Below are 15,836 nucleotides of genomic sequence, written 5' to 3'. Positions count from 1 at the left end.
ACACACGCACTAAGTCTCTTTCTCTCTCTCTGTCACACACACACTACCTCTCTTTCTCTCTCTCTGTCACACACACACTACCTCTCTTTCTCTCTCTCTGTCACACACACACTACCTCTCTTTCTCTCTCTCTCTGTCACACACACACTACCTCTCTTTCTCTCTCTCTGTCACACACACACTACCTCTCTTTCTCTCTCTCTGTCACACACACACTACCTCTCTCGCTCTCTGTCACACACACACACACACACACACACACACACACACACACACACACACACACACACACACTACCTCTCTTTCTCTCTCTGTCACACACACACACACTACTTCTCTCTCTGTCACACACACACACACTACCGCTCTTTCTCTCTCTGTCACACACACACTACCTCTCTCTCTCTCTCTCTCTCTCTCTCTCTCTGTCACACACACACTACCTCTCTCTCTCTCTCTGTCACACACACACAGAAATATATTTCATTGCTCTCGCTCACACTTCCTGTAAATTCACACATATTCACACTCCCAGGGCACAATCCGCGCAAGCAACAGTCTGTAATTAGCACCAAGATAATGTATATATCCCAGTGCATCATAGATCTAGAATAAAACACGCATGACCTAGCAAACACCCTGCAAACACACAAACACCAATTAACCAACCTCCACTGCCATTTAGTTTAACAGCCTTTAATGCACATGACCGACAGTATCAGCCTGCCTTAGATACTCTGAATAGTAACTGTCTTCATTATCACCACCCACCCATGCCTTTTAATGGCTCTGAGTGTGAGAATCACACAGAGGTCCATTAGACCAACTGATAGGGAGCAAAAGCCTGATTTTTGGGAACACACAATAACCCGCCACCTTCCCCACTTAACGCTCTGCAGCCCCCTCTCCACAGCAACCTATCCTCTAGATTATGTCCATGAAAGCAGGCTGCTCAGAGGGACATAAAACCTCTCTGCCTTCCCAACAACCCCCTGCCTGGCTGCCCTCTCCCTCTATGCCCCCATCCCTATCCCCTGTTCCCAATACCGTACCACATATCAGCCCTCTGCCCCATCCGTCTATGTTCCACATACCTATCCCCAACACTCTACCCAACTCCAGACATGTCCATGTAATCTCTCTGGGCCGGCACGGGAAGATGACACAGGTCAGGGCTGCATACTCAGCTCCCTCTAAGAGGGTGGGTAAATATAGAGCTGACCCTATCTGAAATGGTTGCTGATATTACCCAGGCCCCAGCAGGACCACTTCAGATTGTCACACAGGTCCACAGATACAGCTGGGTGGCAAGATGGACAGAGGGCCAGAGAAGCTGCATTTTTGTTTGGGGGAGGTGTGTTTACAGAAGAAACAGAATACAGAGTTGGAGTAGATGGGTCCTTTTAATATTGCAACATTGCACAACATTCCAGTAGTGTTACGCAATAGGATATACCAGAATGTCCACATTTTCCTGTGGGTGTTTTGCTAAGGAGTTTCCTTCAATCCATACTGTTCCATCATGAAGACAGTTAATAAAAATGTATTTAACAGAATACTGTACACTGAGTGTATAAAACATTATGAACACCTGCTCTTTCCATGACATAGACTGACCAGGTGAATCCAGGTGAAAGCTATGATCCCTTATTGATGTCACCTTTTAAATCCACTTCAACCAGTGTAGATGAAGAGGAGGAGACAAGTTTATTATGTGTATCAACAATGGTCCACCATCCAAAGAACATCCAGCCACAACTGTGGGAAGCACTGGAGTCAACAAAAGCCAGCAACCCTGTTGCCCTCCTGTAGAGTTAATGCCCAGACTAATGAAGACTGTTCTGAGGGCAAAAGCAAGGGGTGGTGGTGTGCAACTCAATATTAGGAAGGTGTTCTTAATGTTTTGTACACTCAGTGTACATCTCTGACTCTTAAAATCCCAGTCAACTTGATTTTCCTGTGTTTTATATTTTCAAATTTTGAGGTTGGAATAATACTGTGAAATTGTGAACATTATGATAATGCCCTTCGGGCATAAGAGCTGTTTGAAAAGGCCGCCTGAAATTTCAGCCTGTTTTGGTGGGATGGAGTTTTCACCGTGAATTAGTTAGACCAAACCTCTGGCAATAACAGCTAGTTTTCCCCTCAAAAAAACTTGCAAGAGGCATCACAGAGTTATAAAGGGTGTCTTGAGGGATGTTGTGGAAATTCACCTCAACACAGTGAAACCAAGAGGGGTGAACTGAGCCAAGTGGAGAAAGTCTTCATTTGGAGGTATGATGAAAGTGTAGCTGGGGGCTGATAAGACAGGACTGAGTTATGACAGTTCTGAGGAATCCCTTGACGTCAGAGCACGACTCAGAGTAGAGCGTGTGGAGTTAGATTTGAGTGTGCAGAGCAGCCTGCACTGTAGAATGTGTGTGTGTATCTGAGGCCTGATGGTGACTCAGCAAAACATGCTCCTCTGGGGCTGTATGACCTTGTTCATCAACCTGACACTTGGCTCTGTTCTCCCCTTATGATTCAGTGAAAGACAGTGAGAAGGTGAAAGAGGAAGGGTAAGAATGAGGGGGAGAGTGCAAGATAAGAACCACAGTGTGATGAGGAAAAACAGAGGCAATAGGAAGGAGATGGAGAGAGATGGAGAGTTCGAAGGCTGAGAATGAAAATGGAGAGGGACAATAAGAAACTGAGGAGAGTGAGGGATCCAGATGATTGGGAGATAGGGAGAGCAGGGAAAACAATGAGACACATTCACAGCACTAACTCAGTGCTCTCCAACACAGTAATGTCACCTCAGAACACACACACTGGCCATAAACACCTCGGACATGATTCAACAATGTAACTGCAACCCCTGAGACATCTATTCCATTACTGAAGATTGCTTATTTAAATATGTATGAACCAGTACTGTTAAAATGTACAGAATACTGCAAGAAAGCCATCTGGTATCCCTCCGCACGCTTTAAATATACACATGGTCCTTCATTAGCCATGCCAGTGCTGCGTCACAACCTTGTACTTTAGTCTGCGGGTACAATAAAACACCGCCGTGTTGAGGCCTCACGATATGCAGAAACCAAACAAGTAAACCTTTTGACAGAACAAAGTGCTTTTAACCACATACCAAACCCCTCCCCTTCTAGTTCAGTTCCAAGTTTCTCATCTCCCCAGCAACAGTGTGTGTGTTGGGTCTGGGAACACCCTGTGCCCCTGGCATGTTGTAGTGTTGTGGGCTGATAAAGCATGTGCCTCCTGCTCCTGACCCCCACCAAAGCAGACAGCACAGAACTGGGATCACAAACACATTAGCTACTGAACCTCCTCACCCCAAAAGGAGATAGTTTGAAGCTCTTTGTACACATTAGAAGTGACTAAAGGAGCCCCCCCTAGACCTTTCTTTATAAATCTATGGCGAAGTATTTGTAAATGTTCTGCTCTTCATGAAGGTATCAAGTTTGAAAATGTTGCAAATAAGTCTCAGTAGATCAGGAAAGGAGTCAACTTTATTTTATAAATACAAATTCTTTATTTTTCAAGATTTTTTTTTGGTATGGCTTCTTTGAAGGGACTGGAAATTACATTTTTCTTAAAGTAACAGAGTCTGGTCCCAGCCAGCAGCCGGAGAAACTAAAGCATCTAGAGTTGTGCATACAGGAAAACCCAATGGGTTCCCAGGAAAAATGGAAAACAAAAAATGTCCATCAAATGAATAAAGACACATTTGTGGATTTGCACATACACTTACCAAGTTATAGGACTTCAGTGCTGCAACTATTTAGACCAAGTTACAAAAAATGATTAACTTAGAATTTCCTATAAATACCTAAACATAAATATAGTATAATAAATGTACTTGATAATGGAAACATTTAAAAATACTGTACATGAATGTCCTTTGAGAGATCAACATTTGACAATCTTAAATGAACAGTTAGACAAAATAAACAGGTAGTGGGTATCGGTGTCAGCTACCTTGCACGTCAACGCCCAATGCTCTTTGACCCCTCCCACTTCCTGCATATGACTCTACTTCAGTCTCCAATAATCAAGACAAAGTGAGCCAATAGACTACAAGAGTATCTGGTATAAATATGAAGAGCCCAGGCCATGTGAAAATGAGTAAGGACTCTCCCTGTTAGTTCTGAGTTAAGGGGTTAAAAGGAAGTGTTGTAAAAATAGGAGTTAAGGCCTCTTTAATAAAAAAGAAATGTAGTCCTGACTTTAACAATTTCACAGTCTCGGAGAAGGGGGAGGGGGGAATCCCAGAATCTCCGCTCTCCATTTAGTCCTTGATTACCTCTGAAAGGCCCAGAGAGAACCACGACCACCATGGTGTAGGACCAGTAACACTGGGGGTGTATCGGACAGCTGAGTCCTCGCCTCTGGTGTGGATGGAAACAGTTGGCACTGTGCCTCACCCAATGCCCAGCCACTATGTATCCAAGCAGCAGTGCCTTCACTTAACCCATGCCCTGGCAAAGACGAGGGGGGTGAGGGGGTCAATGTCCAGGTAAGCCCCCCCTTCGCTCTCTTCAAATACAAGTATGTAGCATTTTTTGTTGAAACAAAATATAATAATTACATTAATAAGATACTAACACTGATACAATAAAGATAGACAGTAATAATAATTAAAAAATCAAGTGTCTGCATCTGGAAGCCCTCAGTGACCACACGTTTAATTCTAGCCTCCCATCCGGTCATCAAAACCCTCCCAAGACCCATGAGGGGGCTCATCCTGATGGTACCATGCAATAGTCCCTCAGCCCATTCCCTGAAAGCCCTGGCTGTGGCATGGGCAGTCCAGGGTGACGCCCCAGGCCTATAGGACTCCTTGCATCCTGCCTCTCCTCACTGCATGCGGTCTGGCTGAACGTGCTGCTGGGGGACGTACTGCAGGAAGGCAGGTCCTGGGCCTGCCCCTGTGGGGAGGGTCTGGTGAATAGTGGCTGGGGCGGAGGCCTGGGAGGGGGTGGTGGCAGGGCTGGGGGTGTAGCCGTATCCCAGGAAACCTGGGGAGGCGGCATAGGGGTAATGCTCGAATGAGGCCTGGGCGTACTGGGTGTAAGCAGCACTGTAGTCCAGGTAGGGGGAGCTGACAGAGGAGGACACCTGAGAAGGGAGCACAAGGCTGGGCTGAAGGTAGGCCTGGGGGTACACATACTGCTGGGCCAACCTAGAAAACAAACAGGACACAAGTTACATACTGGAAAACACAATGAACAGGAGCAAAGAAAGCCGAGGACTGGATTCTGTCATTTACATTCTCCAGTAGGGTTAGCAGGTCTTGAATATACATTAGAGTTGTGCTGTGTATGTGTCGTGTATCCACAGTAGTGGTGGTGGGCAAGACACTAGCCAGATTCCACACCACCCACTAAACGTGACAAAGCACGAGGTAGGGAGAAGAGAGCACCTCTCATCAGTTGAACCTCTCATCAGTTGAAAACCGACAGAACCTGTTAGGTAAGGGCCCCCTGAGAGAGAGGGGGGAAGAAAGCCGTTACCAGCAGGTTTTCAAGCCCAGACATTGAGTGTTTTAACAGCTGCTGCGCTTCACTCGCTGAGTACACACAGGAAGTTTGATGACAGTAGCAGAGTTGTGGTTCCTGTTTTGTGCGGAAGTTACATTGGATATCAGTGGTAGAGGGCCTATCAAGGCAAGTTGCTAGCCAGTTGGGTGTGCTGTGCTCAAAAGCCCTCTCGTACTAGTGATTAGTGTTATGGAGTATGGGGACAGCTCATTCTCCCCAGTCTGATGGCAGAGGAAGAGTTAGGGACCTCCCCCTGCAAAACTGGTGACGTTTAGAGACCCCCCCCACCCCTATTACTGCAGCTGGAGGGGAACAAACTCCACTCACTGCAAACATGAACCAAAAACAGAGCTCAGGAGAGTGAGGGGAACTTTGTCACCCCTCTCACACGGAGAGTCTGGTAGGAAAAGGCAGTATGTTCGGTGAAAGAATATCCGAGACATTGAAGTCACAGCAGACAAAAATCAACACTTCTCAGCTGGGTTTCAATACTCTGATGGCTTCCTTTCCTTGGCCAACTTCACAGCCACTGATGGGTGAAAGGACCGGATGGGTTACCACCATGTTGTGTTTACCAGTTTCCATTCAGATCAATGGCCATGACAGAAGACAAAGGAATGAAGCAATGGAAGACTATTGAGTGGTGTCAACTCAAACACAGCAAAAAGGGAGAGTGCAGGGGTAGGGGTGACAGGACCGACGCACAAAATCCAATTGCAACCTGCCTAACACATACCACACCCTTCAGCCCCACACTGGAACATTAAACAGCAACAGAAGTCACCACTGCAAACCCCAAACCATGCCATAATAGGAAAGAGAGGCACTAATCAGCATAACCTGGCACTCCAATCCATTGCTTCACTCTCAATCCATTGCTGGCACCTTAGAGGGGCAGGATCAGTCACAGCTGCCTGCTACCCTCCTCCTGGGAGGCTCCAAACAAGGCAGCACGAAGCCTGCACCTCGGGTATCTTCACTCCCCCCTCCGGCATACTGCTCAGCTGGGAGTACAGAGCAACCATGAGGGGGTTGGGGAGGATAGTGGGGGTTAACAATAACATTCATTCATTCATTATCAGATTCCTCATTAATACTATATTGGAGACGCAGCACGAGATGGCTCCATCATGTGAGAGTGAAGCTAGTGGCTAAGCTTTTTCGCAACGTCTAAAGACATTATGCTGATATGATCCAGCAGTTGTTGCCTGGGTCCACTGGCATAGCAAGTATTTATTTGTGCAGGTAGGCATGGAATAGTTAGGACACTGTAGCCCGCTGAGTGGTATACACTAACAAGAAGTATATGATCGCTATAGATGAAGGTAATCAGAATCAGGAGCCCGTGGCAGAGGGCGCAGAGCAGGTTGATACACACCGTCTACAACTAATGGTCAGTTACTCACAAAGAACCATTCAGACACACACACACCCCCCCCCCACAGACAGATGACCATGCAAGACTGAGGCATACGCAGATTCACATACAGATGAGCCTCTTTCTGTGGCCTTGTAATAGTGTGGCCACAGGACTCTAGCTCTGACCTCTGGTTGAACTTGAGGCACATTAGGTGGTACAACAAAATATGGGTCAACGCTACAATCATCTTGATAGAAAAGTTAATATAAATGACTAAAAGAGGATGAGAAGTGCAGCAGATAGAAGAGAGAAGATGAAACAGGGAAGCAGAACAGAGCAGTGAGCTCTAACCTAACTCCGACGTCACAGGGCCTGTGGGGGTCTGGAGGACAGAGGGATCAGAGGTCAGCTGTTTTTTTGGATGACGGCCAGCGGGTGTGACAAGTACCACTCGGCGGATGGTAGGGAGGTGGGGCTGGTAGAGCAGACAGACTGACTTCCTCTAGCATCACATCTAAGTGATGGTGAACAAATCGAAGGTCTTCGTCAAGTCAAGCTAAATGTAGCTATACGTTTGTGGTTAAAACGACTGGCTAAAACAGCAAAAGGAGCCTTTGATGGAAAATAAATCCACTGCCAATTAGTAGTTCCTACCTACATATCCAGAGGCTATTTTTCCACTTGTATTTTTTGCCACATACCAGAACAAAAGTCTACAGGTTAAACAAATTCCACAAAAAAAGTCCTTATGGAATCCCAAATTCTGACCTGGAAGCACAATAGAATGTAGAAAAGCAATCATGAATATTTTAAGAAAAAAAACATGCGAAAGCTGCAGGAGGTTTGGCGCCTGGTGAAAGCACAGCGTCATTAAGCACAATGCCTCTTCAGAGAAAGCCATCGCCCCGCCTCCCTTAATGTTCCCTGGGACTGCTGAGCAGAAGAAATATCAGCGTGTGCAGAGAATCACCAGATTAGAAAGTTGAATGAAGTTCAGAGTTTTCCCCCTTAGTACTATCACAGTTTCCTTTTACGGTGATAATTGTGATAGAATAAACAATATTAGCAACATACTGAAACACAAACTATGCAAGAGATTAAGGGGATGCATTTTCTCCATAGTTATAAAAATAATTTTTAAATGGTAGGCCACTCTGATAGGGCTACATTATGATCAAATAGCCACACCCAACCATTCCACCACATGCAGTTTAAGGGTCTGAGTGGAAGGCTGAACGAACAAGCGTGTGCTCTCCATCTTGGAGCAGCTTGTGTCTGTCACCAGCCCATATAGATCTCGGATCTCTCCCACTCGCTGGGGCTGCAGTCAATCACAGGGGATTAGGGGGGTGTAAAAGGCGGTAATAAGAGCCAACACCTGTTAGACATGCCCACAGAGCAGGGCTCTGCCCTGCCCGTTACTAAGCAACAAGCACATGAACAGAGGGGGGATTCTAAGGACCCAAAGTCCATGGACAGGATCTTATATTATTACATGCATGTAAGGGCTTGGACTTCTGGCTTAGAGTAATTCAATCAAAGCTATGACTTGAGGGGTGGGGGGCAGTGGTGTCTAACCCATTTCAGTGACATGGCCATTAAACGCCCAGCGGAGTGAATGTCCTGGACACCCGTCATTGACTGGCCTCCCTCAAGGCTGTTTCTACAACAGACAGACACTGCCCTGGTGCCTCTCAGTGAGAGCCCACTCAACCAGGTAGAAACTGAAGGGTCTAAAGAGGGGGTTGAGAGTCACATGTCCATGGAATGTACCATGCTACAAAAATTTGAAAACAAAAAAGTGAAGTTGTCCAACATCTGTAGAACGCTCACATAGATGTGCATGTCAGAGGTTAACTGACATGCACGTTAAACAAGAGACCTTTATTTGGCAAAGTATGTGTAATTCAGAAGATGCATTACTGTGGTATGGAGGTCACAAAGAAAGAGCGCCCACTCACTCACCCATACTGCCTCTGGATGAGCGCTGGGTGAATAGGCTGAACTCCAATGGAAATGCCTGGAAGAACGAGAAAACCACCCGTCAGACATTTGCAACGCAGAGGAGGCAGCGAGACTAGAACAGTGTGTAACTCAAGCAACATACTAATGATATAGAACACATGCAGAGATGGCAAATTACACAGGTGTCTTTCCCCCCCTCACAATTACCCAGTCCCCTAATATATACAGTTGAAGTTTACAAATACTTAGGATGGAGTCATTAAAACTGTTTTTTCAACCACTCAAATTTCCTGTTAACTATAGTTCTGGCAACTCAGTTAGGACATCTACTTTGTGAATGACATGTAATTTTTCCAACAATTGTTTACAGACAGATTATTGCACTTATAATTCACTATATCACAATTCCAGTGGGTCAGAAGTTTACATACACTAACTTGACTGTGCCTTTAAACAGCTTGGAAAACTCCAGGAAATTGTCATAGCTTTAAAAGCTTCTGATAGGCTAATTGACATCAATTGAGTCAATTGGAGGTGTCTCTGTGGACGTATTTCAGGGCCTACCTTCCAAAGTGCCTCTTTGCTTGACATCATGGGAAAATCAAAATAAATCAGCCAACACCTCAGAAAAATAACAAACATTTATAGACCTCCACAAAGCCAATTCATCCTTGGGAGCAATTTCCAAACGGCTGAAGGGACCACGTTAATCTGTACATACAATAGTATGCAAGTATGAACACCATGGGACCACGCAGCCATCATACCGCTCGGGAAGGAGGCACGTTCTGTCTCCTAGAGATGAACATACATTGATGTGAAATGTGCAAATCAATCCCAGAACAGCAAAGGACCTTGTGAAGATGCTGGAAGAAAAAGGTACAAAAGTATACATGTATCCACAGTGAAACAAGACCTATATTGACATAACCTGAAAGGCCGATTAGCAAGGAAGAAGCCACTGCTCCAAAACAGCAATAAAAAAGACCGACTACGGTTTGCAACTGCACATGGGGACAAAGAGCATACTTTTTGGAGAAATGTCCCCTGGTCTGATGAAACAAAAATAGAACTGCTTGGCCATAATGACCATATTTATGTTTGGAGGAAAAAGGGGGAAGCTTGCAAGCTGAAGAACACCTTCCCAACCGTTAAGCACAGGGGTGGCAGCATCATGTTGTGGGGATGCTTTGCTGCAGGAGGGACTGGTGCACTTCACAAAATAGATTGCATCACAAGGGAGGAAAGGTATGTGGATATATTGAAGCAACATCAAGACAGTCAGGAAAATAACTTGGTCACAAATGGGTCTTCCAAATCAAAAATGACCCCAAGCATACTTCCAAAGTTGTGACAAAATGGCTTAAGGACAACAAAGTCAAGGTATTGTAGTGGCCATTACAAAGCCCTGACCTCAATCCCATATAACATTTGTGAGCGTGTGCAAGCAAGGAGGCCTACAAACCTGACTCAGTTACACCAGCTCTGTCAGGAGGAATGGGCCAAAATTCACCCAATTTTTCGTGGAAAGCTTGTGGAAGGCTACCCGAAATGTTTGACCCAGGTTAAACAATTTAAAGGCAATGCTACCAAATACTAATTGAGTGCATGTAAACTTCTGACCAACAGGGAATGTGATGAAAGAAAAAGCTGAAATAAATCACTACTATTAAACTTCCGACTTCAACTGTATATAGAGCAAGAAAATTCATCCAGATTAATTTAAATGTTTGTACATTTCTGTACGATATGGCATGAGTAGCATATGAGATTTCTGAGTGACCATTTACCAGCAAACATTTGTCTAAAACATGCCAATATGGTGTGTGACAAGTGTAGTGTTGGTGCATCCGGTGGTTGTACTCACCCCTGGTCGGCTCACCTATCTGCATACCGCGGGGCTTGGCACCTATGTAAGCCAGGTTTACGTTGGCCTTGCGCCCGTCAATGATGGGGTTGGGGTCTTTACAGGCCCTCTCTGCTGCTCCCTGATCTAGCATTGTCACCTGACACAATCACAGACACTGACAATATTAGCAATATATAAATATGGCATCCAAGCTATGAAAAAGTATTTCAAGGTCAGGGCCACAATACCACTACAAGCAGAACAACCCCTACTGGTCTGCCATCACAGAAATCTCCCTGTCCACCTTCCACCACTTAAATTCCCCTTTCTGAACAGAGGAAACTGCACACAAAGCACAGTGATTATCACTTAGAAAAGACCCAGAACACTTGGTCAGCAGCTCAGTCAGAGAAGTCTGCTGAAATATGAATCAGTAATGATTAAGGGCTTATCCAATTAGGCAATAGAGAATAAGGAGATTGTTAGAATCTACCCCTCCCTTCCTCTCCTTTGAAGGCATTAGACAGCATCAGTCTGCTTTGATTGTTTTGGTCTTCTGCCAATTCAAGATCTCAGATGACTACATATTTGGGTTTTATCCGAGTTCTAGATCTAATCTAGCCTGTTGAGGGAAGCATACCTCTTTAGACTAGAGAAGACGTTCTAAGCCCACTCCAGGCCATGCGTTGTGAACACACATGAGCATTGAGGCTGTGTTGACACTGGAACTCTATTGAAGGGGGTCTACTAATCCACCTTTGGAGTGTGTTTAAAGGTAAGCCTGGCTTTGGAGCCATTTTTCTCCTCCTGCTACTGAAGTAGTGAGCAACAGGATTGTCGAGTAAGCCCTGTTGGGAAACCGCAGCTGCCCTCTGCTGCATGCAAGGTTGCAAACACCTTTCCCAACCTGGAACACCCTCATATGCCTGAGCCAGTCAGACCTGAAACACCAGACTCAGCAGCAGTAACCGTTTATGACTGAGACACTGTTTTTTTTGGCCACCGCTGATGTGTAAACAGAGTACCATTGTCTTACAGTTTTAAACTGGATGAGGAGTAAACACAGCCTCTATTAGAGACAAGTTTTCCATTCCATCTTTGGCCTGTTAAATGTTGATTCACCTCTCCAAAGTTGTGGTAAATATTTGCATTTCTGCTGTTCCTGTTCATTGTAACTATGAGAAGGTGTGCTTCTTTTTATCTGCATCATACATACTTTGTTAATCTTTCCTGCTTGCAATAGCTGATTACCAGAGGGTCGTTAAAAAACCTGGCAGACATTCTGAATTTCGTGAGGAGCTGAAGATTTATAAAACAAAGTTACTAGAACCATTTATGGCAATAAAACCCCTCTGTGGTGATTGAAGCTGGAGACTCATATCCCCCTCACTAGCTTTAATCACCAGCTGTCAGAGCAGCTCACAGATCACTGCACCACTTGTACATAGCCCATACAACTACCTCATCCCCATACTGTATGTATCTATCTTGTGCCTTTGCACCCCATCATCTCTACTTGCACATCTATCACTCCAGTGTTTAATTGGTATATTGTAATTACTTCACCACCATGGCCTATTTATTGCCTTACCTCCCTTAACTTACCTCATTTGCACACACTGTATATAGACTTCTACTGTATGTTTGTTTATTCCATGTGTAACTCTGTTGTTGCATGTGTCGAACTGCTTTGCTTTATCTTGGCCAGGTCGCAGTTGTAAACTTATTCTCAACTAGCCTACCTGGTTAAATAAAAGGTCAAATAAAATAGGGAACGTTGAAACACTGGAGGGGGAAGTGCACCAAACTTCCATCTGACAGTTACTACGACAACAAGGTGAGGTGCGTGTCATGGTTCGGGATCTGCACTCAGGCAGTGAACAGCAATCCATCTTGGGATACAAAAGAACGACTTCCACAGCAGTTATGATCCTATAAACACCACTTGTAAAGCCCGAGTGCTTCGGTTCTTTACAATGGGAGGAGGGTCTTGGAGAGTCCCTACCGTGCCAAAATTACCATATAAAGCAAGCGAGGACAGCAGCTCGCACATTCGTGAGTGCCCTTGCCGCGCTCATAAGTGATAATGGCTAGGTCGTTCATGGGCCAGCGCTGAGGGGTTGGTGGGGAGACAGCATGTGGTGTGTTCGTTCGGGGGTAGGCAGAGGGGCATTAGACATGTGGGGATATCTTATCCGTCAACTAATGTGATCCCTCATCCTGATTAAAGCTGTGATAGTCAGCAAGGCAAAAAATAATCACACTGCATTTGTGTTTAAGCAGCACATAGGAAAGGAATAATTTGACATGCGTGTGAATGACCGCAATACGCAACTTGCAACTTTGGCGACAGCATTTTACTCTGCATGGAATATTTCTAATTAAAAAGACACTTGGCGCAACATCAAGTATTCTTGTTTTCCTCTAAATAAGTCAGTTATACATGGAACAACTTGGTGGTGGGAGGAAAAGTGGTGCGCATGTATGTGCCCAGAGACAACAGCACAAAACAAATAGTAGGCTATACCAACCATTAATATTATAGGCAACTCAATTTCTAGGGCTGCCTATTGAGAATTATTCTCAAATGAATGCATTGGTAAGACGTACGTGCTGACACTGCAAGATGTAGGCTAATTGAATTACCGATAAGTGTCAGAATGTTACTTACAAAGCCATATCCTCTGGATTTCCCCGTCTGTCTGTCCGTTATCACCACCGCCTCGTCAATATCGCCGAAGGCCTCAAAATACTTTCTCAAGGAAGCATCGTTAGTGTGGTAGGGCAAACCACCAACGAAAATCTTTGTAAAAGTAGTGTCTTTTTGAATTGATGTAGAATGCATCACTTCCAGGCCTCCGTTCATGAACTGATGCAAAAGCATTGGCGAGCCGGTAAGAAAAATTGGCTAAATACTAGTGAACAGTTAAAAGGTAGTTGGTTAACCAACTATTGATATTTGTCCAGCATTAAATGACTACGCAGCTGTTCGGTTCAAGCGATGTCTTCAAATAGGCAACAGGCGTCTGTTCTCGCTTATTTCTCCTTCCGTGATTCAGTCTTTTAACTTCTTGTTACATCTATATTTCAGTACATTGCTTGCAATTATACACCCTGTTCTTCTACGCCTGTAACTTGTTCGCTTCACTTGCCGCTACTGAAAAATTTCCGGGAGAGATTTTATACCCGCCATGCCTGACCACGCCCATTTATATTTCTGGCCTATGGGCAATGATTCAGGATGACAATTTTTTTGTCTCATGTAGTCAAGCCCTCCCATTCGCCCGACCCCACGCGTTCTTCCTGCACCTGCTTTTGTCCTTTACTACACAAAGACAAGTCACTACTGTACAGTAGTCAGAAAGCGAGGATCGCGCACATGTGACATTGTATCACTATCGTAGTCAGAAAGCGCGCATCGCGCACATGTGACATTGTATCACTATCGTAGTCAGAAAGCGCGCATCGCGCACATGTGACATTGTATCACTATCGTAGTCAGAAAGCGCGCATCGCGCACATGTGACATTGTATCACTATCGTAGTCAGAAAGCGCGCATCGCGCACATGTGACATTGTATCACTATCGTAATAATAAAGAAACAACTCGGCCTTTAACTCGACTGTAACATACCTTCAATTTGAAACAATGGTGACATTTTCTATAATTACGTGGCGCATGTGATAATGATTTTAAATGCTCAACAATAGGCTTGCTGAAACGCATGTATTATGTACACACAGTATAACAGTTACTCGTGTCATTCTAGAATCTAGATACTTTTCATATAGTCATAAATGCCACATATTCATTGCTTGGGCAATCCCCAGTTAGGTCGCAAGATAACGGTTTGCAAACTCGTCATTCCATTATAGGCATGGGCAAAAATCTGATATCAACTTTGGAGGGGATAATTGCATGAATTTCTCTCAAGAGCAATTCCTGAGGGGGACACCAAAAGTAGTGCTGTAACACACAGCCTACGTTATAATATGTTAAATGTATATTGAGGAATCATAATTACTACTACTGGATAATTGATAGTAGTTAACTGAATGGTTGTCCCAATTTGTTCAAATGTTTAAATCATTATAATACTACTACTACTAATATTTATAGCAGTGTTCCTTATCAGTCCAGTATGTACGCATGTATTTGTATTTACAACCAGCAATACCAAGAAAAGACAGTAGGTGGCAATGGTACTGTACACTGTGTTTTATTTTATTTTTTATTTCACCTTTATTTAACCAGGTAGGCAAGTTGAGAACAAGTTCTCATTTACAATTGCGACCTGGCCAAGATAAAGCAAAGCAGTTCGACACAAACAACGACACAGTTACACATGGAGTAAAACAAACATACAGTCAATAATACAGTATAAACAAGTCTATATACGATGTGAGCAAATAAGGTGAGATAAGGGAGGTAAAGGCAAAAAAAAGGCCATGGTGGCAAAGTAAATACAATATAGCAAGTAAAACATTGGAATGGTAGATTTGCAGTGGAAGAATGTGCAAAGTAGAAATTAAAATAATGGGGCTAAATAAATAAATAAAATAAAATAAATACAGTAGGGAAAGAGGTAGTTGTTTGGGCTAAATTATAGGTGGGCTATGTACAGGTACAGTAATCTGTGAGCTGCTCTGACAGCTGGTGCTTAAAGCTAGTGAGGGAGATAAGTGTTTCCAGTTTCAGAGATTTTTGTAGTTCGTTCCAGTCATTGGCAGCAGAGAACTGGAAGGAGAAGCGGCCAAAGAAAGAATTGGTTTTGGGGGTGACTAGAGAGATATACCTGATGGAGTGTGTGCTACAGGTGGGTGATGCTATGGTGACCAACGAGCTGAGATAAGGGGGGACCTTACCTAGCAGGGTCTTGTAGATGACATGGAGCCAGTGGGTTTGGCGACGAGTATGAAGCGAGGGCCAGCCAACGAGAGCGTACAGGTCGCAATGGTGGGTAGTATATGGGGCTTTGGTGACAAAACGGATGGCATTGTGATAGACTGCATCCAATTAGTTGAGTAGGGTATTTGAGGCTATTTTGTAAATGACATCGCCGAAGTCGAGGATTGGTAGGATGGTCAGTTTTAGGGTATTAGAGTTTTAGGGTATGTTTGG

At 44.4% G+C, this 15,836-nt stretch overlaps 1 protein-coding gene across 1 annotated transcript; it reads right to left on the bottom strand.

Moving 5' to 3' along the window:
• Window positions 1–3,491: 3,491 nt before the first annotated feature.
• On the bottom strand, window positions 3,492–13,885 carry LOC118388397 (RNA-binding protein 38-like). Its single transcript, XM_035777433.2, has 4 exons — window positions 13,386–13,885; window positions 10,733–10,871; window positions 8,866–8,920; window positions 3,492–5,182 (listed from the first exon to the last, which is right to left on the bottom strand). Exons 1-4 carry the CDS (start codon window positions 13,596–13,598, stop codon window positions 4,858–4,860), a joined length of 732 nt encoding a protein of 243 aa, XP_035633326.1. The 5' UTR covers window positions 13,599–13,885; the 3' UTR covers window positions 3,492–4,857.
• Between the last annotated feature and the right edge of the window lie 1,951 nt (window positions 13,886–15,836).

The sequence above is a fragment of the Oncorhynchus keta genome, chromosome 10 (assembly GCF_023373465.1).
Source record: "Oncorhynchus keta strain PuntledgeMale-10-30-2019 chromosome 10, Oket_V2, whole genome shotgun sequence".
Classification (NCBI taxonomy): Eukaryota; Metazoa; Chordata; class Actinopteri; order Salmoniformes; family Salmonidae; genus Oncorhynchus; species Oncorhynchus keta.
Note: the sequence above shows the minus strand (reverse complement) of the source record. Positions and strands in the feature narration are given on the sequence as shown.